Source organism: Arachis stenosperma, chromosome 6 (assembly GCF_014773155.1).
Source record: "Arachis stenosperma cultivar V10309 chromosome 6, arast.V10309.gnm1.PFL2, whole genome shotgun sequence".
Classification (NCBI taxonomy): domain Eukaryota; kingdom Viridiplantae; phylum Streptophyta; class Magnoliopsida; order Fabales; family Fabaceae; genus Arachis; species Arachis stenosperma.
The window spans coordinates 140,880,147-140,904,686 of NC_080382.1; the positions used below are offsets into that span (position 1 = coordinate 140,880,147).

The following is a 24,540-nucleotide window of genomic DNA, read 5'->3' on the forward strand; positions in this document are numbered from 1 at the left end:
TGGTGTCGATGAATTTTGACTATCAATATTAGAGACACGTTGACTCTTTGAGTTGAATTATTTGATAGTATACTAATCATAAAAAATTTTAAATTACTTTTATAACAATTCACTAATCACTAGTATAAGAAAAATTTATAAAAAGATAAAATAGTTGGAATACATACCTATCATGAACGTCGTTGTCATTGTCTTCATGAGCTGTACTATCATGGTTAGTCTTTTCTACCTCCATGATATATACATGAGTTGTATCATCATTGAATGTGATCAATTGGTTACCAATATCAATAAGGTTCATGAGTTGAGATTGGTTAAACTTAACTATGTAGATAACGCATTTGTTCTGCATATTTTTCTGGGTTCGAAGCCATATTTTATATATTAAATTTGAATGTGTACATTTTTCTTTAATTAGTTCTGCTGTAGTTTTTCCTCCATAATAAATAATGTTTTGATTTGATACAACTTTAATATTGCCTCCAACGTGAAAATAATAAAAAATTTGTCACTGACGAATAGTAGATTCCATGTCTATGTAAAAATATAAATCAATAAATAACCAATAATAAAAACATAGATTACAAGAAAAAATATGAATATTGACTAATTACTATTAATTGTTGACTACTCTATAAAACAAAATAATAAGACATTAGAAATTTCTCAAAAGCAAACAACTCGTGAGGAGTAATAGATGACGGAGACCAATTAAATCAGCACCGATTATTGCATTATTCAAGGGCTAAGTTTTGAATGATTGAAAAAAAAGAGATCTATTAAGTCAAATTTCACACGTTCTGGATGATTTGTTTTATGCTAATTGTTGACTACTTTATATATGATAATAGTAAGACATCAAAGTCAAATTTCACGCGTTCTAAATTATTTGTTTTATGCTAATTGTTGACTACTTTATATATGATAATAGTAAGACATTAGTATACTCGGAGGTTTTATGTTTTGTGATTGGCAGCAACAAATGTCTATATGAACTATAAATAAAAGTATATCAAAAAAGATTTGAGTATGATATATAATTAGAAAAAGGGTTAACCACAAAAAACGTCCCCGAATTATTCAAACGCTGACAGAAATGCACCCGAATTTTACTATCGACAAAAATACCTTTAAATAATTTAAAAACATAACAACAATACCTAACAGTAAATATATTTTCAAAAAATATCTTAGAAATTAAATTTTGATGAGATTTTTTACAAGAATAATTAAAAAAATGAGATATTATTATTCTTAAAATTTGATAATTTTTTTCTAAGTATATATTTTTTGTGATTTTTTAAAAGTATTATTAGTTGTTAACAAAAAAATTACAAAAAAATATATACTCAACAAAAAATTACCAAATTTTAAGGATACTAATATCTCATTCTTTTAATCATGCTTATAAAAAATTGTATCAAAATTCAATCTCTAATATATTTTTTGAGAAATACATATTTAATGTTAGATAATCTTGCAAAAAAACTAACATTAAATATGTATTTCTCAAAAAATACATTAGAAATTGAATTTTGATGCAATTTTTTACAAGCATAATTAGAAAAATAAGATATTATTATTCTTAAAATTTGGTAATTTTTTGTTAAATATATATTATTTTGTGATTTTTTAAAAGTATTATTGGTTATTAACAAAAACAATTATAAAAAAATTATATACTTAACAAAAAATTACCAATTTTTATGTATAATAATATATTATTTTTATAACCATGTTTGCAAAAAATTGCAACAAAATTCAATCTTTAAGGTATTTTTGAAAATATATATTTACTATTGGGTATTGTTGTTGTGTTTTTAAATTATTTGAAGGCATTTTTGTCGATAGTAAAATTCGTATATATTTTTATCAGTGTTTGAATAATTCGAGAGCATTTTTGGTGATTAACCCTTAGAAAAAAGATATGTTTATAAAAAAAATAAATAAAAAATAACTTAAGAATATATTTGTTTCTTCTCAAAAAAATTTAATCCTTTTCTTTAAATATTATAAAAATTAATTCTTTAAAATAATTTTAATATTAAAAATCTTTTTTAATAATTAAAATTTTTAATATTCATTTATAATAATTTTTTCTTTTTTTTTCCGGCTGTACCTATGATGGGGCAATAATGGATTTATTTATTTGTTCATTAAATTTAAACTTAAAACTACGATCGATCCTTTCAAATTCTAAAAAGTAAAACTAAACATTTGTATTTTTTTTAAAAAATATAAGAGAATAATATTTTATTTGAGCAGCGTAAATAATAAGTAAAAAAAAAAAGTTAATTTTAATTTTAAAAAAATTATTTTAAATTAATTAAATATAATTTTTATTAATAGACCTGAAATATGATCTGTTGTTCACATTATTTACATTTTTTTTTGTTCTTTTGACAAAATTGCTTTCTATTATTCATTCTTATTAAAATTATTTTTTAAAGAGAAACTCAACACAAAAAATAAAGCATAAAGGCAACAACAAAGAAAAAATAAATAAACAAAAAAATAATAATCAACGCAATCATTATAACCATAAAAAATTTGTTGTCATCTTCAACATTATTATTAACAACAAAAAGGAGTATGTACCTAACCACTCCTTATAATTCCAAAAGGACATATATAATGGTTAAAAAACACATCATTTATCTCTTGTACTCTTCTTTCTTCTTTCTTATTTGATGTCTCAGTCCAACTCTAAAAATGCTTCTTGACCATATCCGAACAAGTTCATAGTAAACCAACATATAATATTCTAGCATAATATACTTGCCAAAAAAAATTACAGTCGATAAATAAGTGGTGACCATTTTTTTATCATTGCTGTTACAGAAAATACAAAATATTTTCTTGGTTAATAATTTTAAAGCGAATTAATCTCTCTTTCGTATTGACCTTACCAGTTAAGACAAACCAAATAAACAACTTTATTTTAGGTGGAATAAATCCTTTTCAAATAGTTCTAATAAAATAAAAAACTAAGATATGAAGTTGTCTAATAAAAATATTTGATAATCTCACTAAATAATATTATAAAAATTCAAATATAAACAAAAATAAATATATTGGATTAAACCAAATTTTAAACAAATCTTAATAACAAGTCTAACTGTTTATTAAAATAGAAATAAAACCTTAAAAAACTATATATTCTATATCACTTTTGGTTCTAATTAAAATTGAAACTGTTTTAAAGAATCTAACCTTGGCTTTAACTTCTTTACTTACAGACTTGACAGATAAACATCCGAGCTCCACCTTCGAGAAAGAGCTTGCACCTTCCAACTTTGTCAACAGTAAAGATTGAAACAAAGATAGCAAGCGCATTAAAGCCACCCGTGATCACGGAAGCCATAAGGGAAGCCTTGCTGCCAAAGCCAAAAGTTCTGAACAAAACAGGAGCATAGGAAGAAAGGAATGGCTATGGCCATCACGAGTTGAGGCCTATAATGCCTCTTCAACAGAGTGGCCCATGGATGCTTCACTGCCATGGACGATTGATTCGCCTCAACAAGGTCCTTGAACTCTTCCTCCACGTCACTGGTTTCGATAATCTTGATAAGCTCTTGCTTGGCTTTCTCATCTTTGCCACGCTCGATCAAGGAGCTCGGCGAGTGGGGGAGAAAGATTGCGCCGATGACGTTCATCACGGCGGGGACAGCCGCGAAACCCAAGCTGTAGCGCCAGCCTTCACTGTTCTTCATCTTGGGGAAGAAATCGTTGTGGACGTTGGCCACAATGAAGCCAAGGGTGATGGCCAATCGGAACATCCTGTTAAGGGCGCTTCTGTATTTGTAAGGAGCAACCTCTGACACATAGATTGGAACAGAATGGTTGGCACATCCAATTCCGAAGCCAAGCAATATGCGAACAACGATGAGCATCCATACTTTCTGAGCAAAGGCATTAAAAACGGCACCAGCGAGAAACAGAATACCACCGGACAACATGGTAAGACGGCTTCCAAAGATTCGAGTGATAGAAGACCTACAAAGTGATGCCACGAGAGCAGCCAGATACAGGGACCATGTAAAGAGTGTTAAAACTTGGCTGTCAAACTTGTAATACTGGTTGTCAGATGGCTTCATATTCATCTCCAGGTCTGGGAGAGATGACTAAGAGATGAGTAGAGAAGAGAAAGGAAAGGACTAGTATTAGGTTTGTAGTTTGATTTGAGATGAAACAGAGAAAGAACGCAAACACTAGGATATTTTATACACATGGATTCCCATAAGGGCAATTATGATTTTTCAACCGAATTATTATTTTATTTTATCTTTTATTATATTATCTATCTTTAAGTCAGATTTTTTTATAAATATATTAATTTATCGTACGGTTTGTCATATTTATTGCGATACTAATTACGTTTATTTATTCCTATTTAGTTGCTTAGAATTTTCTAGTGATGGTGAATTTATTAAGCAAACCCAATTAGTTAAAATTTAGAATTTGAACATTTTAAATTTTAAATTTTTATTTTAGAGAATAAAATATAATTTTTTATTTTTAAATATTTTTTTTATATTTTCTTTAAATATTTTATAAAATAAATAATAAAAAATTACATTTTATTTTCTAAAATAAAATTTAAAATTTAAAATATTTAAATCCTAAAATTTAGGTCATTGTTCTGAATCGTAAGAACTCAATCGGTTCAATTGAATAAATCAAAAATCGACTCTCTTATCAAATCTTTTTTTTATAAATAACCAACAATGATCCGATTTAAAAATCAATGAGGGGAAGAAATCGGTAAACCGATCCATAACAATTCGATCCTCCTTAAAAAAAGAAAAATCTTAAATAATCTTTGATAATTACACAACGAGATTTTCAACCATAAAAGAAATTTCTTTTTGTCTTTTGATATTTACTTATGTAAAATTTATTAACCGTCAATATTTTTTTTAATGAAATATGTCTACATCCCTCATTTATCTATTAAACAAGTGTAATTATTTATATTATACACGTAATAAGATTGAAATTATAATTTTAAATTATTTTTTTAAAATTAATTTAAATTATAATAATTTGATTAATAAAAAAATAATATATTATGCATTATTTGATTTTTTTTAATCTAGTGTTAATTAGATTAACTCTAAAATAGTTATTAATTGATTTTAATAATCTATTTTTTTCAATAAATTAGACATATATACTAAATATGATCATAAATAATATAGTAATAGTTAAATCTACCAATAAATATATTGACTATTATTACACTATAAAACAAATTAAATATAAAGGCTATTAGCACTTATAAATCTATAAAATTAGACTGTTTTTGATTCGTGCAAGGGTGTGTTTATCAAATAAACTTAAAATATGAACAAAAAATATTTATAAAATCGACCTAGCATCACTTAAAAGAATTATGAAAAATAATCAACTTACCTTATCATTCATGAGAATCATATATACATATGAGTAATAGTGAATTTTTATAATTATTTATTATTTGGAAAATTCATATTTCTTACATAGTTCTTCTTCTATTTTTTATTCTTCATACCTACACTAGAAGAAAAATACTCATTCAGCCACACTTTTTTTAAACTACATTTGAAAAGCGTAGCCTATTCTATATTCATAGAATATGTTACGTTTTTCTATGTATTGCCTTTTTATAAGATAAAAGGATACATAATTGTTGCATCATTTAAAAAGTGTAATCTTAGATATTTTAAAAATCACTTATAAAATATAGCCATATGTTGATATTTATGAATTTATTTTTATATCTAAGAGAACGTTTTTAGAGAATAACATATTTGTTAAGTTTTGGGTGCACTTAAAAAATATACCTAATGTATGTGTTACGATGGGTAACCGGAGATTAGTCCAATGGATGGCGTTCGGCGGCCCAAGTGTATGATGGAGGAGGACTCCGTGTGGGTCCGCAACTCGGGAGGCTCCGTCCGACTTGTGCTCGCGTGTGAATGGGGGGTGGTACCTGCAAAGACACTCCGATGCCTAAGTTAGCAAGGGTGTGAGCAGGTCTTAGAGAGTATTGGACTTAGGAATACCTGAGGCGTGTCAGTGTACTTATAGTGGTGAGCCAATAACCACCGTTGGAGTAGTGCCGTATCTTTAGGATAATAACCGTCCCATTATCTTAGGGAGGTTAAGATATGGCTTTATGGAGTGGTTGGAGAGATTTCAGGGGCGGTTACTCATTTGAATGAGTATTTATCTGCCAGCTAATCTCGCAACCGACTTCTTCATACCAAGTCGGGGTTAACACCGACCTCTTGGATGGAGGTGGGTGCTTCGATAGGCTTAACCTAGTGGATCAGACCTTTCGATTGGTCCTGGGCCCTTAACATTGGGCCAGGGTATGAACAGTGCCCCTACTTGAGCCCAAATCTTTTAAAGTTTGGGTTCAAGTATTTAACTCGGGTTCGTAGTCGACTTGTTTGAAAGAACACGGATCTTGGAAACCGACGTGATTTTCGCAACTTTTGGTTTCTGACAGTTACGTCAATTCAAGCGTCGTGTCCGTTGAGGGATTATTTAGGGATTTGAGGGCTTTGGTAACGGTGTAGTCTCATTAATGACTGCCTCGTTTTTACCATTATGCCCCTTAGCCTTTTTTATAAATACTTTCCCTCTCTTTCCATTTTCCGTTTCTGCAATCTTTCAAACTTTCTCCTTATCTTGTTCGTACTGTATCCTTGTGTTCGAAGACTTCCGTTCTTCTCCAACCTCCATTTTCGGATAAAGGTTAGTTTTGTTTTATTCATGCCATGCTTTATGTTTGCATGTTTCGCGAGTAGATAGGTTGACCTGTAGATTCTAGTTTCGAATCTCTCTTCTTTAGTGGCCGTAATTTTTGATTTTCTTTTTCTTTTTCCTTTTTGTAGGTTTTCTGCCACTTTCTTCTTTATAAAAAATGGCCTCTGTAGACATTCTTTCTCAGTGGGTTGACGATACGGTCCTTGGGGAGGAACCGTTGGTTGACGCTGAGTTTATCACCCACCTTCGTACCCACCATAGGCTCTGTACTTCGGACGAGAACGAGCCCAAATATGAACTGATAATCCCGGGTCTTGAAGACCGGGTCTGTTTTGGAAGGGCTAATGAGGCGGCCCCTCATTTTTTCTTCATGTATGAATGTATGATCACCCGTTTGGGTGTTTTCCTTCCTTTCTCTGATTTCGAGATATCCGTCTTGCACCACTGTAAGGTTGCCCCTACTCAACTCCACCCCAATTCATGGGGTTTTTTGAAGATTTACCAGTTTATAAGCCACGCTTTGGACTTTCCGACTTCCTTGAGAATCTTCTTCTATCTTTTCCATATGACTAAGCCCTTCAGTGGGCTAAACAACAAGCAACAATGGGTGTCCTTCCGAGCCATTCAAGGTCGGAGGATTTTCACCCTTTTTGACGAGTCCTTCCACGATTTCAAAAACTTCTTCTTCAAGGTTCAAGCTGTAGAGGGTCACCACCCCTTTTTTCTGGACGAGCATTCCTCCCCTCGCTTTTCCCTTTACTGGCTGCCGGCCACTCCTTGCGAAAAGATTGGTCTAGATGACCTAGATGAAGTGGAGGCAGCCATTGTTGGGTTTTTCCGAGAAGCATGGGGGAGGGCCCCATACTTGGACACGAGAAAAATCCTTCAGGGGACGTCGGTCTTTGTTCAATCTTGCATAGGTAGTGCATGCATTTCTTGTTCCCGAGTTGTATTTTTCCGACTTGCATTTTACCGACTTGGTTGTTACTTTTGTAGATATGGCAAAGAAAAATGCTCAAGAGTCCTACCAGCGGGTACAGGAAGCCAAGGCGAAGTCCCGGGCTAGGTCCGGAGGTAAGGTGGTCGTCTCTCCTCCTCCTCCTCCTCCTCCTCCTAGGAACGTGGGTACTCCATCTCAACCTATTGTTATTTCCTCCTCCTCAAATTTGACTCGACCACTCCCTTCTACCCAACCGTTCTCCGAGCCAGAGAGTAAGAAGCGCAAGACTTCAGAGTCTGGCCCTTCTTGGGAAGGTGGTGTTAGGGCGGAGGCTCTTGCCTTCGTCCGAAAGAACATCTATCCACTTATTAATATGGATGATGTTTCTGTTCGGAAGCACCTTGCCACTCTGGCCGAAAAAAGTTTTAGGGCGGCGGGAGTTTGTGGCAAACTTCTGGACATATTTGAGAAGACTCCCCTCAGCTCCTTGGGTACTTCCCCAAAGGTCGAGGAGCTGGAGGAGAGGCTTCTTATGTTTGAAAAACATCAGAAGGAGTTAAAGGAGGAGAGGGATAAGTTGAGGAAGGAGAGAGACGACCTCCGGAAGAAGGAGAGCGAGCTGCGAGCCCAATGTACTATGGAGGTGAATTTAAGGAAGGCAGCCCAGGAGAGTTACCAAAGCCTATTTAAAGATATGGTGGAGGTGAAGAAGGATTTGCTGAACTCTCGGAATGCTTATGCTGACTTGGAGGACTCTATCGCCGATGGCGCCGAGGAGTCTTGGAGAATTTTCCTAGAGCAGGTCAGGGTTATAGCCCCCGACTTGGATCTTTCTCCATTACATCCTGACAAAGTGGTGATTGATGGCGTCATTGTTGATCCTCCTGCTCCCGAGGTCCTTTCCGAGTCAGACCTAAAGACTCGGGGGCAGAGGATTATAGAGTCTCCTCCTCATTCTAAAGATGCACCGAGTTCTTCAGCTCCTGCTCCGACTTCTTCTTTGGCTCCTCCTTCCAGCCCTGGTGATGTTCCTCATGGTGGTGGTGATTCCAAAAATAACTTCTTTAATTTTATGGCTATATGGGGGCCCGGCCTGTGGGTCCCCCCTTTTTTAAACTTCTATTTATTTTCTGGTGGTGTTGAACAATTTGCTTCTTGGCCTTTTGAGGCCGTAAACAAAATATTCTGTTTGTTGCCCTTTTTTGGATAAGGGTTTTAAACAAAATAAATGCCCTTTTTGGATAAGGGTTTTCTAATCGAGGTAGGTGCCCTTTTTGGATAAGGGTTTACGTTACTTTACGCGTGCACATGCTTTTCTTTTTTGAAATATGTTTGATCTTTTCGAAAAACCTTCTGTTAGCTTGCATTATTTTTTCGAGCCTCTTTCGTGGAAAGGCTTGTATGCAAGCTTTAAACTTTTCAGGTTGTCATATCCCTTTTGTTATCCTTTATACTCGACTTTGCTTTAGTGAGTTTTTATGACTTAGGTTATTTTTGCGATGCGTTTTTCTTCTACTTGGTGTTATACTCCGATCTGCGGATCAAAGTTTTTCCAAGTTTTCCTACTCGGGATCTCTTTCCGACTTATGAGTCGGGTTAGTTACCGAGCTTTTACGACCGACTTGTATAACCTCTTTACACCGACTTGTACCTCGTCGTTTTATCCTGACGACCATCTAGGTCGGTTCATGGGATTTTCACGTTTTGTCGAGCTTAAGTCGGCGCGTTTCGTAGAAAGACTTAGAAAAATAAAGGAGGATATTACAAGAGATATTATGAAATGAAAAAGATCTTTATTAATCGAGAAGGTACTTTTTGCTACTGAGGGTTTTGATAGCATATTTTCCCTTAGCCTCTACTATGATGCCTCGTTAAAAACCCTCCTCCAGAAAAAACCCTTTTGGGAAAAAATCATGAAGTTGGGAAAAGAGTACACCAGGGAGCAGAGTTCGCTTTTAACTATAGTACCTTTTTAAATTACAAGCATGCCACGACCTCGGTAGTTCAACGCCATCCAGGTCGGTTATTTTATAATAACCTTTTCCTAACACTTCCTTGATTTTGTATGGCCCTTTCCAATTTGCGGCGAGCTTTCCATCTCCCGATTTGTTGGCTCCAATGTCGTTTCTGATTAGGACCAAGTCATCTAAGGCAAATGTTCTTCGAATGACTTTCTTGTTGTACCTGGTAGTCATCCTTTGCTTTAGTGCTGCTTCTCTGATCTGGGCGTTTTCACGGACTTCGGGGAGCAAGTCAAGCTCCTCTTTGTGCCCCTGTACATTTCCGACCTCATCGTGAAGAATTACCCTTGGGCTTTGCTCACTGATTTCTATAGGAATCATGGCTTCTACGCCGTAGACTAATCGGAAGGGTGTTTCTCCTGTGGCGGATTGGGGGGTCGTCCTATAAGCCCATAGCACTTGGGGGAGCTCGTCAGCCCAAACTCCCTTTGCTTCCTGTAATCTTTTCTTTAGTCCTACCAGTATGACTTTGTTAGCTGCCTCGGCTTGCCCATTGGCTTGTGGGTGTTCTACCGAGGTGAATTGATGTTTGATTTTCATGCTGGCAACCAAACTTCTGAAGGTGGCGTCGGTGAACTGGGTCCCATTATCAGTGGTGATGGAATAAGGTATTCCATACCTTGTGATAATGTTTTTGTAGAGGAACCTGCGACTTCTTTGAGCTGTGATGGTGGCTAGTGGTTCTGCTTCTATCCACTTTGTGAAGTAATCTATTCCCACGATCAAGTATTTGACTTGTCCTGGTGCTTGGGGAAAAGGACCTAACAAGTCCATTCCCCATTTTGCGAAAGGCCAGGGGGAAGTTATACTAATGAGCTCTTCTGGTGGAGCCACGTGGAAATTCGCATGCATCTGGCATGGCTGGCATTTTTTCACAAAGTCTGTAGCATCTTTCTGCAAGGTCGGCCAATAGAATCCTGCTCGGATTACTTTCCTGGCCAACGATCTTGCTCCGAGATGATTTCCGCAGATTCCACTATGTACTTCCTCTAACACCTCGGTGGTTCTTGAGGTCGGTACGCACTTCAGTAATGGTGTTGATATCCCTCTTCTGTAAAGGACATTTTTCACCAATGTATAATGTTGTGCTTCCCTTCGGATCTTTTTAGCCTCTTTCTCCTCTTTAGGGAGGATGTCGAATTTCAGGTATTCGACTAAGGGATTCATCCATCCGAGGTTTAGGCCGACTACCTCAAGTACCTCTTGTTCATCTTCCGTTTTTGTTACCGAGGGTTCTTGGAGAGTTTCTTGAATCAGGCTTCTGTTGTTCCCTCCAGGTTTGGTACTTGCTAACTTGGATAGGGCGTCGGCTCTGCTATTTAGATCCCGAGTTATATGCTTGACCTCGCTTTCCGCAAAGTGCCCTAGGTGTTCCAAGGTTTTTTCCAAGTATTTCTTCATGTTGGGATCCTTCGCCTGATATTCTCCACTTATTTGGGAAGTCACCACTTGTGAGTCACTGTAGATCATCACCTTTGTAGCGCCAACTTCTTCTGCTAACTTTAATCCGGCAATCAAGGCTTCGTATTCTGCCTGATTGTTTGAAGCCGGAAATTCAAATTTTAAGGAGACCTCTATCTGGGTTCCTTTTCCGTCTACCAATATTATGCCTGCGCCGCTCCCTGTTTTATTGGAGGATCCGTCTACATAGAGTTCCCATGTAGTCGGTTTCTCCTCTTGTTCTCCTGCATACTCTGCAATAAAGTCGGCAAGGCACTGGGCTTTGATTGCTGTCCGAGTTTCATATTTCAAATCGAACTCGGAGAGTTCTATTGCCCATTGAACCATTCTCCCTGCAACATCCGTCTTTTGGAGGATTTGCTTCATGGGTTGGTTCGTACGGACTCTTATTGTATGAGCCTGAAAGTAAGGTCGTAGTCTTCGTGAGGCTATCACTAAGGAGTAGGCAAACTTCTCTAGTTTGTGGTACCTTAGCTCAGGGCCTTGTAGAACCTTACTGGTAAAATAGACCGGGTGTTGACCGACCTCGTCTTCTCGGACCAGGGCTGAGGAGACAGCCCTGTTTGCCACGGATAGGTATAGGACGAGGTCTTTTCCCGGTATTGGTCGGGTTAAGATAGGAGGTTGGCTTAAGAATTTTTGAACTCTTGGAACGCCTCCTCACATTCCGGAGTCCATTCAAACTGGCATCCCTTCCTTAACAAGGAGAATAATGGAAGGGATTTTAGTGCCGATCCTGCCAAAAATCTGGAGAGGGCTGCAAGTCGGCCATTGAGCTGTTGAACCTCTCTTAAACAAGTCGGGCTCTTCATTTCTAGGATGGCTCTGCATTTGTCGGGATTGGCCTCAATCCCTCTTTGTGTTAGCATGAAGCCTAGAAATTTCCCTGCTTCTACTGCGAAGGCGCATTTTGCGGGATTTAGTCTCATCCCATGCGACCTTATAGTGTTGAAGACTTGTGAGAGGTCGGTTAAGGGGTCGACTTCTTGCTTGGTTTTTACTAACATGTCGTCGACGTATACCTCCATTAAGCTCCCTAAATGGGGGGAAAACACTTTGTTCATCAGCCTTTGGTACGTGGCTCCTGCATTCTTCAGTCCGAATGGCATGACCACGTAGCAATAGTTGGCTTTTGGTGTGATGAACGATGTTTTCTCTTGGTCGGGCTCGTGCATCGGGATTTGGTTATATCCCGAGTAGGCGTCCATGAATGATAGGTATTGGTACCCTGAGCTGGAGTCTACTAGGGTATCAATACTTGGTAAGGGATAAGGGTCCTTAGGACAGGCCTTATTCAGGTCGGTATAGTCGACGCACATCCTCCATTTACCGTTTTGTTTTTTGACTAGCACTACATTGGCTAGCCATGTTGGGTATTTGACCTCTCTGATGAAGCCGGCTTCCAGGAGCGCCTGTACTTGCTCTTCTACTATGGAGGCCCTCTCTGGGCCGAGTTTGCGTCTCCTTTGCTGTACAGGTCGGGACCCTGGGTAAACCGAGAGCCTATGAGACATGAGCTCGGGATCAATCCCGGGCATGTCGGAAGCCTTCCAGGCGAAGAGGTCGGAATTAGCTTTTAGGAGTTCACCCAACCTTTGTTTCAGGGTTTCCCCTAGGTTGGCTCCTATGTAAGTCGTTTTTCCTTCCTCTTTACCGACTTGTATCTCCTCGGTTTTTCCTCCCGGCTGGGGTCGTAGCTCTTCTCTTGTCCTTGTCCCACCTAACTCTATGGTGTGGACTTCTTTGCCCTTTCCTCTCAGATTCAGGCTTTCGTTGTAGCACTTCCTTGCCAATTTTTGGTCTCCCCTCACCGTTGCTATTCCTCCTGGAGTCGGGAATTTCATGCAGAGGTGAGGAGTTGACACTACTGCTCCAAGTCGATTAAGGGTAGTTCTGCCAATTAAGGCATTGTAGGCTGACCCTTCATCGATGACTATAAAGTCTATACTCAGAGTCCTTGATTTTTCCCCTTTTCCAAAGGTGGTGTGAAGGGGTAAAAATCCCAGTGGCTTTATTGGCGTATCCCCTAACCCATATAGAGTGTCGGGGTAAGCTCTCAGTTCTTTTTCATCTAACCCTAGTTTGTCGAAGGCGGGCTTGAAAAGGATGTCCGCCGAGCTTCCTTGGTCTACTAGGTTCTGTGGAGATGGGCGTTGGCTAGGATCATAGTTATCACCACGGGGTCATCATGCCCGGGGATTATCCCTTGCCCATCTTCTTTCGTGAATGAGATAGTGGGGAGGTCGGGTGTCTCATCCCCAACCTGATAGACTCTTTTGAGATGTCTTTTGCGAGAAGATTTGGTGATCCCACCTCCCGCAAATCCTCCTGAGATCATGTGGATATGTCTCTCTGGGGTTTGTGGTGGCGGATCTCTCCTGTCCATGTCATCCCGCTTTCTCTTTCCATGGATGTCCGACCTCTCCATGAGATATCTATCAAGCCGGCCTTCTCTAGCCAGCTTTTCTATCACATTTTTGAGGTCGTAACAGTCGTTGGTGGAGTGACCATATATTTTATGGTACTCACAATACTCGCTGCGACTTCCCCCTTTTTGTTTTTAATAGGTCTTGGGGGTGGCAGCCTTTCAGTGTTGCATATCTCTCTGTATACATCCACTATAGAAGTCTTTAGAGGAGTATAAGAGTGATACTTTCTGGGCCTTTCGAGACCGGGTTCTTCCTTCTTCCTGACTTCCCTTTCCCTCTCCCTAGGGGAGGAAGTGGGTCCAGGTCGTGAACCTAGGTCTCTTAATTTGGCATTCTCTTCCATGTTGATGTACTTCTCGGCCCTTTCTTGTACATCACTTAGAGAGACGGGGTGTCTTTTAGATATGGACTGTGAGAAGGGACCTTCTCTAAGTCCATTGACTAACCCCATTATTACTGCCTCCGTGGGCAGGTCTTGGATTTCTAAACATGCTTTATTGAACCTTTCCATATAGGCTCGTAGAGATTCTCCGACCTCCTGTTTTATCCCCAGGAGGCTCGGTGCATGTTTTACCTTATCTTTTGGATTGAGAACCTCATCAAGAATTTTCTTGAGAGGTCTTCAAAACTGGTGATGGATCTTGGGGGAAGGCTATCGAACCACTTCATCGCTGCTTTCGACAAAGTGGTCGGGAAAGCCTTGCATCTCGTAGCGTCGGAGGCGTCAGCTAGATACATCCGACTTTTGAAGTTGCTAAGATGATGCTTTGGATCCGTAGTTCCATCATAGAGGTCCATATCAGGGCTTTTGAAGTTCGTTGGAACTTTTGCCCTCATTATGTCCTCGCTGAAAGGATCTTCTCCGCCTGGGGGTTGATCTTCTCCTTCGTCGCGGGAGTTCTTGAGAGAGGATTCTAGCTGCAAGAGTTTTCTTTCCAACTCTCTTCGCCGTTCCATCTCTTCCTTAAGGTACCTTTCGGTTTCCTTTTGCCTCTCCCGCTCTTGTTCCAATTGCTCCAGGCGGCTATGGACTAGTCCCATCAATTCTGTTACGTGGGATGGTCCACCCTTTTCTGATTCACGTCCATCTGAGGAGTTTACCTTTGGATTCTTCATTCCAGAGGTACCCTCTCTGTGTTGGTCGTTATCTTGATGTTGGGCTATGTCTTCATTGTCGTTGCCCAGGCCTAGATTCTCTTGCTCAGAATCTGTTTCAACATGGCCTTCTTCATGGGATCTTTCTGCCATCAAGGGATGATCTCTCGGGTCCCCGGCAACGGCGCCAATGTTACGATGGGTAACCGGAGATTAGTCCAATGGATGGCGTTCGGCGGCCCAAGTGTATGATGGAGGAGGACTCCGTGTGGGTCCGCAACTCGGGAGGCTCCGTCCGACTTGTGCTCGCGTGTGAATGGGGGGTGGTACCTGCAAAGACACTCCGATGCCTAAGTTAGCAAGGGTGTGAGCAGGTCTTAGAGAGTATTGGACTTAGGAATACCTGAGGCGTGTCAGTGTACTTATAGTGGTGAGCCAATAACCACCGTTGGAGTAGTGCCGTATCTTTAGGATAATAACCGTCCCATTATCTTAGGGAGGTTAAGATATGGCTTTATGGAGTGGTTGGAGAGATTTCAGGGGCGGTTACTCATTTGAATGAGTATTTATCTGCCAGCTAATCTCGCAACCGACTTCTTCATACCAAGTCGGGGTTAACACCGACCTCTTGGATGGAGGTGGGTGCTTCGATAGGCTTAACCTAGTGGATCAGGCCTTTCGATTGGTCCTGGGCCCTTAACATTGGGCCAGGGTATGAACAGTATGCATAGCCAAATCCTAACAACACTTGGTAAATTTTTATATTATTAACTTCCGATTCCCTCCAAAAGCACACAGACGAACCTTTCGCCCACAACAACTAACCTTCACACCTTCAATTCGAGAAAGTGAGACCCTCACCTTCGCCAACCTTTCGCGCACAACAACCCTCACCTCTGCCATTCTCACCTTTCAACACTCATCACCTTCGCCTTCTCACCGTTGCCGTTAACTGTCGCCACCCAGTAACCATTCACCGCCAGTCACCACTCACCACTCACCACTCACCGCCAGTCACTGCTCACCGTTCACCATCGACACTCATCACCTTTGCCATGGGCACTGCTGCACTGACCATTGCTCTTCTCCAGTAATCATCGCTGCGCCGTTCTCCAGTAATCGTCGCTGCGCCGCTCTCACCATCGTCATCTCCGTGCTTCTCATCATCATCTTCTCTGTGCTCACATCATTGAATAGGTATGTATTGATTTCTATTTGGTTCTGAAATTTCAGAGGCTTAGGGTTCCTATTTTAGGGGTTTTAATTTGGGGGTTTTAATTTGTGAAATCTGGGTTTGTGAACTGTAATTTGATAACATGCATGCTGTTGTTGATGAAGATGTGTAGTATTTTAGGGTTTGTGAACTGTGATTTAATATACAGCTTGTCTATTTTCTCTGTATTTTTGTTTGTGAGACTGAATCCAAATGCAGCCTTAATACCTATGCATGTTGAGGATTAATAATTTTCTTCGTCCAAAATTGTGTTTCCTTTTCAGGAGCAAAATTTGGTGGCTGCCATGAGCTTTAGAAATTTCGAGTGTATAGGAGCAGGTTGTAACCATGACTGTTGTTTATCAATCCATTTTTATTTTTTCTTCAATTATTCTTTTGATACCTTTCAAGATGTTTTTTCAAGCTAAATGTAATGTAATTATTTTGCTCGGAATTCCTTGGTGCCATGATGTGGGCTTGGATAGCATGGTCAAGTGATTGTAGCATATGCTTCATCTTCTTATTCTGGCATCTGGTAGGAATGAGGAAAATATTTTAAGAAGTGTATCTTAGGATTGGTTTTCTTATCCCTGTCTATCTATGATTTATTTCTTTATTATCCCAAAATTTGCGTGTTAGAGAAGATGCACAGGTTTCTTTCTTATTCTTATATAATTGAAACTGAAATCTAATTTATATTTTGGGTTCATTATTTCCATATCTTGGAAGGAACATGAACCACCTGTTATGTTGCTCTTAGTTGTCTTTGAATACATGAACACTGATATTTCTGATTGTCTCTATAATGTGGGATCAGATCTATACATGGACTTAGGACTATAGAATGTCTTGTTTCTTTCAGTTGATTAATATTGGTTTTGCTCTTTGATTCTCTTTTTTCTAACCTTCTACACTTTCCCCTTACATTATATTCATCTGTAGGGTGTTCCCTTTTTTAACTTTCCACTTGTTTTTTTTAATAGTTACAGTATTTGTTGTTTCAACAGCATAAATCTTTCTTGTATTTTGTACCAAAAAGTTCATTAAAATTATGTCAAAATTTCTAAGGACTTGTTTAAAGTATAATTGATGATTTATATTGGCTTGAATTTCAGGGTACTTATGTGGAGGGTATAAAGGAAGAAGTTGTTTTATCGCCAGGACATGCTCTTTCTTTTATTACTGCTGGAGAAGGTATAACTGATGAGTGATGACAGAATATTTTCCTCCATTTGTACTCATGCTTTAATTGTTGATTCAGAAACTTAACAAACATGTTTGATGGCAGAGCATCATCATGTTGGGTCAAACAATTTTAATCTGTTCAGCAGCGGAAGTCATACGATTTTTACACTTGTAAGAATCTTAGTATATTAGTATTATAATCTAGTAACAAAGCACTGGATTATACACCTGATTCAATTTTACTAAACGGAAATATAGCTTAACCACAACCTGAGGCTGGATATATTGCACGAGTGATTATTTTATATGTACATGCTGGTTAAACGTGTGATCATTGCTAGTTGTTATATTTTATTGCTCTCTTGGACCTTGTCATACCAACCAGCGAAGCCTCTCTCTTGGTGAGGATGATGTCAGTTCCTCATTCAATAGCATGGATATGTTGTACCATCCTTTTAATATTTATCCTGAACTGCAATAATTTGAAGTCCTTGTTATTCTCAGACATTAATGTTTGTCTAAAATAAAGCCTTTTATGAAGTGGACAAGTGTTTTCTCCTTACTGACACACTTTACAGTTTGCACCTACTAACATCTTGAGCTTGTAGGCTAATTAAGATGTTGAGTCCTTAACTACATGTAAATATAATTTTATCTTTTAGGAAAGTATATTCCTTCTAAAGAGCCTTTCATTGTGGGAGTACTCTCCTCTGGAAGACTGGAATATGTTAACATGATTGTAAACCTAGCTTATTGATTCTTTTTTTTTCTCTCTTCAATTCAGAAATTTGATACCCTTGTTGATGGATCTCTTTTGATTGAAAATGAGAATAAAAAAGAGGGTTCCACAATGTCATCTCCCCGGAATATTTGATTAGAGATAATTTTTATTATTTAAAGAAATTATTTAGTATAATTATGTATTTATTTTTATTTTGTAATATTCAACTCATTTAAATAAAAATGCAGAATTATTATACATGTAATCATATTAACTATTATGTTGTATTAATAATTATTAGATAATTATATATATATATAGAGAAAAAAAAGACTTAAGGCTACGCTTATATACAGTAGCTATAGTATACAAAAAAAAAAAGACCTAATGTTACACTTATATACAGTAGTTATAGTATACAAAAAAAAACTATGAGGGACCTAAGGCTACGCTTATAAAAAGTAGCTATGGTATACAATGTGGCTACGCTTTACAGGTGATGCAGTAGCGTTGAAAAGCGTAGCCTATTCTGGAAAAATGAAAGCTGAAAAGCGCACCCTATTTCCAAACGCCAAAAGCGTAACCTTTGGTGCAGAAAAGCGTAGCCTTTGAGAATAGGCAACGGCCGAATAGGAATCACCTCAAAAAGCGTAGCCGTAGCCTAAGGTATCATTTTTTTTTACTTTTGGCTACACTTTTCAAGTGTACCTGAATGGGTGTTTTTCTTGTAGTGCTAATGGCTACTAGCTATGATTCTATCAATAGTATTACCTATGATAGATTATGTGATGAAAAAGTTTGAAAAAATAAAGACAAGAATTATAAGGTTATGAAAAGTCCCATCTAAATTTGACAAGAGTAAGACGACTTATATAGAAATGGTTCTCATGGATGATAAGCTTAGTTAGTTATTTTTCATGATTCTTTCAAGTAATGCTAGTTTCAATTTAAAAATATTTTTTGTTCATATTTTAAGTTTATTTGGTAAGTAGACCCTTGCACGAATCAAAGACCGTGCGATTTAATAGCTTAATAAGTGCTAATAGCTTTTATATTTAATTTGTTTTACACTGTGATAAAATTCATTGTTCAATTAAGAATTATTTGACAAAGATGTTTGAAAATGAACTGATTGAGGAGAAGGTCTATGTCTTCTCAAATTTTCTGATTGAGGAATCAAGTGAAATTTATCTTTCGACTGTACATGTGTGCAGAATAACTTTTAAGAAGAAGTCATGTATAGTAAATACGATCGATGATCATAAAATTCCTGTCAATCATTTCAATTTTCTTGTTCATGCTAATATATTGAGACAAACAAATGAACAATGTAACTTATTTGGTATGTAGTTAATTTGTATTAAGATACACAAAAAATTTTTTATTTTACTTTTTGTCAAGAAATTACATAATAGCATCATTTTATCGATAACATAAATTTTAACAGTTTATTTATACAAATGTTTGAAATTGTATTGTGACTTTTTTTAAAGGTATATCTTTTTATTAATATATTATTAATTTTATCGTTTAATATAAAATAAATTGATAAAAAATTTCTTTAATTTATAAGTAATTTATAATGTTATTCATTTATTTGTCCTTAATTTGATGTTTTTAATTCAGTTTTTTTTTTCAATTAGATGTTATTAGATTTTTAACCGAGAAAGGAAAACTTATATCATGGTCAAAAACAAAGAGAAGTGGCCATTACATTGTTATTGAGCTTCATGATTGAGAAATTTTAATATTTCACAATGAAATTTTGTTTTGTAACAATTATCTATCCATATGTAAAATCTTTTATCTTTTTTATTATATGTTATTACTACTTATTTCTCTTCATTCTCCCTTTTATTTAGAAATGAGAAAAAAATAATGTATATACTATGGAATCAATTTGCAACTTAATTACTCAATTATTTACGTGATCACCAAGCAACTAAATACATACTTATTCTCGAATTTGCAAAATTTAATAAAAGCATTGATAAGCATATTGGTTTACTCATTTTCTACTCATATTTTTATTCATTAAGTGTTGTATTTTTTATATTTACAACAAATATTCAACATAAAAGAATAAAAAAGAATATTAATTGTTATCTATGTTATTTATTTAGTCATAATTAAATTTGACTCAAAAGAGCTATTGTTATTTATTATTTAACAATGCATTTCAAAATTTTTTGACCACTTATTTAATAAATTTTTAATTAATTATGTTATTTTAAATTGAAAAAATATAAATTTGATGATGTCAGAAGTTTAAAAAAAATATTGTACTTACAAAAATTGAAGAGTTGCTTCGGTCAAATGGCAAGTCATTGAAAGAATATTGTGGAATGTTATATTCTCCAGAAAATTTGGTGTCCATCTTAGAAGACAAAATTATAATGGAAGAGTTGAACTTTGATGTTAATACTCTTGCGAGTGAACTAAGTGGGTATTTAGAAAACCTAACTGATGAGCAGAAATTTGCATACAATCAAATAATGAGTGTTGTTAGCGGTAATATGGGTTGATTTTTCTTCTTATGTGATCAAGGTGGTTGTGAAAAAACATTCTTATGATCAACTATATCATGCTCAATTAGGTTTAAAGGAGGTATAGTTTTAAATGTTACTTCGAGTGGAATTGCTGCACTTCTATTGCCTATAAATAGAAGAATTGCACATTCAAGATTTAAAATTCCTTTAACCATAAATAAAGATTTTTTGTGTAACATTATAAACAGAGAAGTTCTGTTGTAATGTTAATAACCAAGGCTAAATTAATCACATGGGATGAAACTCCAATGATAAGTAAGTATTGTTACGAAACTTTAGACAAATGCCTCAGAGATATCTTGAGGTGTTCATATTCGTATAGTTTTCATTTGTCGTTTGGAGGTAAAGTTGTTATCTTTAAAAGAGATTTTAGACAAATTTTACCTGTGATTTTCAAAGGCTCAAGGTAAGATATAATTCAGTCTTCTATTAATTCTTCATATTTGTAGCATAACTGTAAACTTCTAAAACTTACAAAAAATATGAAATTGTCACGAGGTAAAAACAACAACATACAAAAATTCCAAAATTTTACAAAATGGCTACTCAAAATTGGTGATGGTTTGGCTGGTGATACAACAGATAGTGAATCAATCATTCATATACCATCTGAAATATTGGTTAAGAACTCTGAGACAGTTTTGGATGACCTCATTAATTTTGTGTATCCATATATGTTATCTAATTTATTCGTTGAAAATTATTTTAAGGATAGAGCAATTCTTGTACCAACTTTGGATTGTGTCACTGATGTCAACAATAAGATGACTGCATAGTTACCTGGACAAGAAAGAGTTTATTTAAGTTCTGACTCTGTGTGTGCTAAGGAGAAAAATTTAGAATTTGAGTTAGATGCCTTTTCACCAGAGATTCTAAATGAAATAAATTGTTTAAGTCTACCACCACAAAAGTTGATCGTGAAGATTGGCGCTCCTATTATGTTACTGCGAAATATAGACCAAACTAATGGTTTGTGCAATGGAACCAGAATGTAAGTTAGAAGAATGAGAAACTATGTAATAGAATGCAAGACTTTAACCGATAACAAAGCTGAAAGTATTGTTCTTATCCCAAGACTGAATCTAATTCCAAATAACGAAACATTACTAAACAGGTTTGAAAGAAGACATTTTTCAATTATAATGTCATTTGTAATGACAATAAATAAGTCTTAGGGACAAACTCTATCAAAAGTTGGAATATACCTTCCAAGACCAGTTTTCACCCATGATCAATTGTATGTTGCATTATTAAGAGTTAAGAGTAAAGATGGATTGCAAGTGTTATTGCAAGATTACAGACACTTGGAAAATAATAACTGCACGATGAATATTGCATATAGAGAAGTTTTTGAGAGCTTATAATAAAAAAGTAATTTCTAATTCTCTTAATCAAATTTATTACTATCAATTAACAAAATTGACAAATTCTAGGTGCTAATAGATAATACATTCTTATTTTATAATTTTATAGCTTGAGAATATTAATTATATCATAAAAATCTATGTTATTTTATTTTTTTGATAAACTATTTTAAAATTACGTTAATCATATAATTTTTATACTAATATTAATATAATATTATTTTAGGTATATGTTTTACAGACATCAAAGAAAAATGTTGAGTTATTTTTTAACGAATTTAAATTATTTATTATTTATTAAAAAATTTTATGCATTAAAATTCTCTAATAATTTATTGTTCATTTTGAGTTGATTTTGATATGTTCTTACTTGACAATAAACCAACATAAAAAAATTTGTTAATAAATATAAGTATTACTAAACTATTAATGGTGATATTAAATATATACGTCTAATTTATTAAAAAAATATTACTAAAATTAATTAATAATTATTTTAAAATTAATATACTTAATATTATATAAATTTTAAAAAATAAACAATACATAATATATTATTTTTTTATTAATTAAATTATTATAATTCAAATTAATTTTAACAAAATAATTTAAAATTATAATTTCAATTATCCACCTATTATTCCACTTGTTAATCATAATAACTCACATAAAATTGTGAGGGGGCGGAATGGAATGGGTTTTAGCTCAAAAATAAAATATAAGAAACCCTAAAATTAAAATCCGAAATTACTGGAAACCTAACTCCCCCAACCTCGGCTGCTGCTGCTACTGTGCCACCTTTCTTCTCCATTTCTTTTCGAACTCCGCCAGAGTCGCCGCTTCCGGCATCGTTGCTCTCCTCCTTCATCGCTACTCCGTTCAACTCTTCGTCGGCACCAGCGTCTCTACCTACCCGCATCGCTGCCGCCAAGCATCTCTGCCACACGCTTTCCTCTCCGGCTCCGTGTCTGCCCAACCTCTCCGCTGTGGTTGCTTCCTTCCCTCGTCTTTGGTAAGACTTACTACTCTGTCAATTGCTGCATTGAATTTGTTTCATGATTCATGAATTTGATTAGTAATTTAATCATAATTTCATGATTCACTGACCGGTTCGGTTCTTGCAACCTTGGATCAGGTATGGATCCGGAAGCTTCGCGAACTGCACGAGAATCTCTTGACCTGGCATTTCAAATGTCGAATATACTCGACACTGGCCTTGACCGTCACACTCTCTCTGTTCTTATTGCTCTCTGTGATCTTGGAGTTAACCCAGAAGCACTTGCTGCCCTTGTTAAAGAGCTGAGGAATGAAAAGCCTTCCTTGTCTTCTGCAACAGCGAGGTCTTCTTTGTCATAAATCTGCTTTTTGTTTGATGCCATTCTTTTCTTGCTCAGGTACTTTTACGTTTTGAACCATTTTAGCTGTTGCTTCTTAGGTTTTGGTTGTTTTTTTAATTATCCTGTGATCTATCCACGGTCATTGTTTGAGTTCAAAATTGATGTGGATAAAATCTCTCAAATTTAGCCTTTGAATGAAGAAATATACACATAATCCTCCAAATATGAACAATTGGATAAATGTTCATTTTGCTGCTGACTTTGGAGTATTTTGTTAGACCTTATTTATCTTAGAGGGTTCATTGGCATGTTTAATTTATTTGTTTTTAGGAGCTAAATTTTAAGTGTCATGATCTTTTGGATACTAAATTGGTGGTTTATCCTTATTTTTTTATTAATCTAGCATTTGGGCCCTTGAAATATTAGTTTGCTAGCAAAAGAGTCTTTATTTTGTGTGGAAAAGTCAAGCAGAACCAATCTTTGGAGACTAATGTGTAATTCTCAATCTTTGAAGGATCATTTTTGTCAACAAACTAATTTTTTTAATGATTTACTGATTTGATGTGTGTATTGGAACATATTTGCAATCAAAATAGCTTATTTGAAGGCAACCTTTCATTTAGATATTTGAGCAGAGTCCCATTCGTTCACACAAGTACTTATTTCATATGCAGTTTCTGGAGTATTTGATTACTAAGCATTTAATTGATAGTCGTTTTCTTTAGGTCATCAGTAGAGAAGAATGAAAGAGCGACTTGGCTAATGAGATGAGAAGAAACAAAGATAGGAGGTTATAAGAGATGAGATGAGTACTGAAATTGTGTTATTGTCTTACTTAGAAAAACTAAGCAAGCTTCCTTACTTTGTACTTTTTTTTGTTATGTTCATCTCTATATATTCAACATAGATGCTACTGTAAATCAATCATTTTCATATGTTTTATAAACAACTGCCAAGTAGAGAGGCTGAGTATTGTTATGATTTTTTACGTCAACCATATAACTTGATCCTTAGTTCCCCAGTAAATGACATGTATTTTCAGACAAGGAAGCAACTGCATTGATTTTAAATTTTAGGGTGTTCATACGTTTAGTTGGTCTTCAAACTCAGCCATCAGTCTACCTATTTTCAAGTTGTGTGAAAATAGGTTCAGATTTGTTTGAAAACAATGAAAAAGTACTCGTATAAATTTAGAAACTAAAAAGACTGATCTCTCTCTGTTTTATTTGAGCAAATTTATCTTAAAAAATTAATGTGTCACTGCGACCCAAATATTTTCATCCAATAAAACACTGCATGTTGCCAAATTTGATTATTACGATGTAACTGCCAAAGCAAAATTATGCTAGCTGGAGTGAAGTAAAATACCAAAAATCTACCCCAAAGATTTTGGTGTGAACAAAATTGAACCAAAGGAACGAAAGTTTTCGTAACACCTGAAAGATTATCGACCTTTGACATAATTTTTG

The 24,540-nt window shown here is 35.9% G+C and overlaps 3 protein-coding genes and 1 pseudogene across 7 annotated transcripts; 3 read left to right on the plus strand and 1 right to left on the minus strand.

Moving 5' to 3' along the window:
- Window positions 1–3,175: 3,175 nt before the first annotated feature.
- LOC130936609 (sugar carrier protein C-like) lies at window positions 3,176–4,169 on the minus strand (annotated as a pseudogene).
- Window positions 4,170–7,754: 3,585 nt separating this feature from the next.
- LOC130934844 (uncharacterized) lies at window positions 7,755–10,324 on the plus strand. The gene is made up of 3 exons (XM_057864370.1): window positions 7,755–8,339; window positions 8,499–8,723; window positions 10,280–10,324. Exons 1-3 carry the CDS (start codon window positions 7,755–7,757, stop codon window positions 10,322–10,324), a joined length of 855 nt encoding a protein of 284 aa, XP_057720353.1.
- Window positions 10,325–15,511: 5,187 nt separating this feature from the next.
- Window positions 15,512–18,007, plus strand: LOC130933388 (kinesin-like protein KIN-7K, chloroplastic). 4 transcript variants are annotated; one of them, XM_057862986.1, is made up of 5 exons: window positions 15,512–15,899; window positions 16,200–16,450; window positions 17,031–17,109; window positions 17,204–17,271; window positions 17,885–18,007. In XM_057862986.1, the coding sequence occupies exons 2-5, from the start codon at window positions 16,382–16,384 to the stop codon at window positions 17,972–17,974; spliced, it is 306 nt and encodes a 101-aa protein (XP_057718969.1). In that variant the 5' UTR covers window positions 15,512–15,899; window positions 16,200–16,381; the 3' UTR covers window positions 17,975–18,007. The 4 variants fall into 4 exon arrangements, 1 of the variants encoding a protein (XP_057718969.1); XR_009067700.1 differs by having other exon boundaries at window positions 16,200–16,254; window positions 17,204–18,007; XR_009067702.1 differs by lacking the exon at window positions 16,200–16,450 and having other exon boundaries at window positions 17,204–18,007.
- Window positions 18,008–22,451: 4,444 nt separating this feature from the next.
- Window positions 22,452–24,298, plus strand: LOC130935820 (mitotic-spindle organizing protein 1B-like). 2 transcript variants are annotated; one of them, XM_057865725.1, is made up of 3 exons: window positions 22,452–22,746; window positions 22,870–23,128; window positions 23,784–24,298. In XM_057865725.1, exon 2 carries the CDS (start codon window positions 22,872–22,874, stop codon window positions 23,088–23,090), a length of 219 nt encoding a protein of 72 aa, XP_057721708.1. In that variant the 5' UTR covers window positions 22,452–22,746; window positions 22,870–22,871; the 3' UTR covers window positions 23,091–23,128; window positions 23,784–24,298. The 2 variants fall into 2 exon arrangements, with proteins under 2 accessions (XP_057721708.1, XP_057721707.1); XM_057865724.1 differs by having other exon boundaries at window positions 23,797–24,256.
- Window positions 24,299–24,540: the final 242 nt, after the last annotated feature.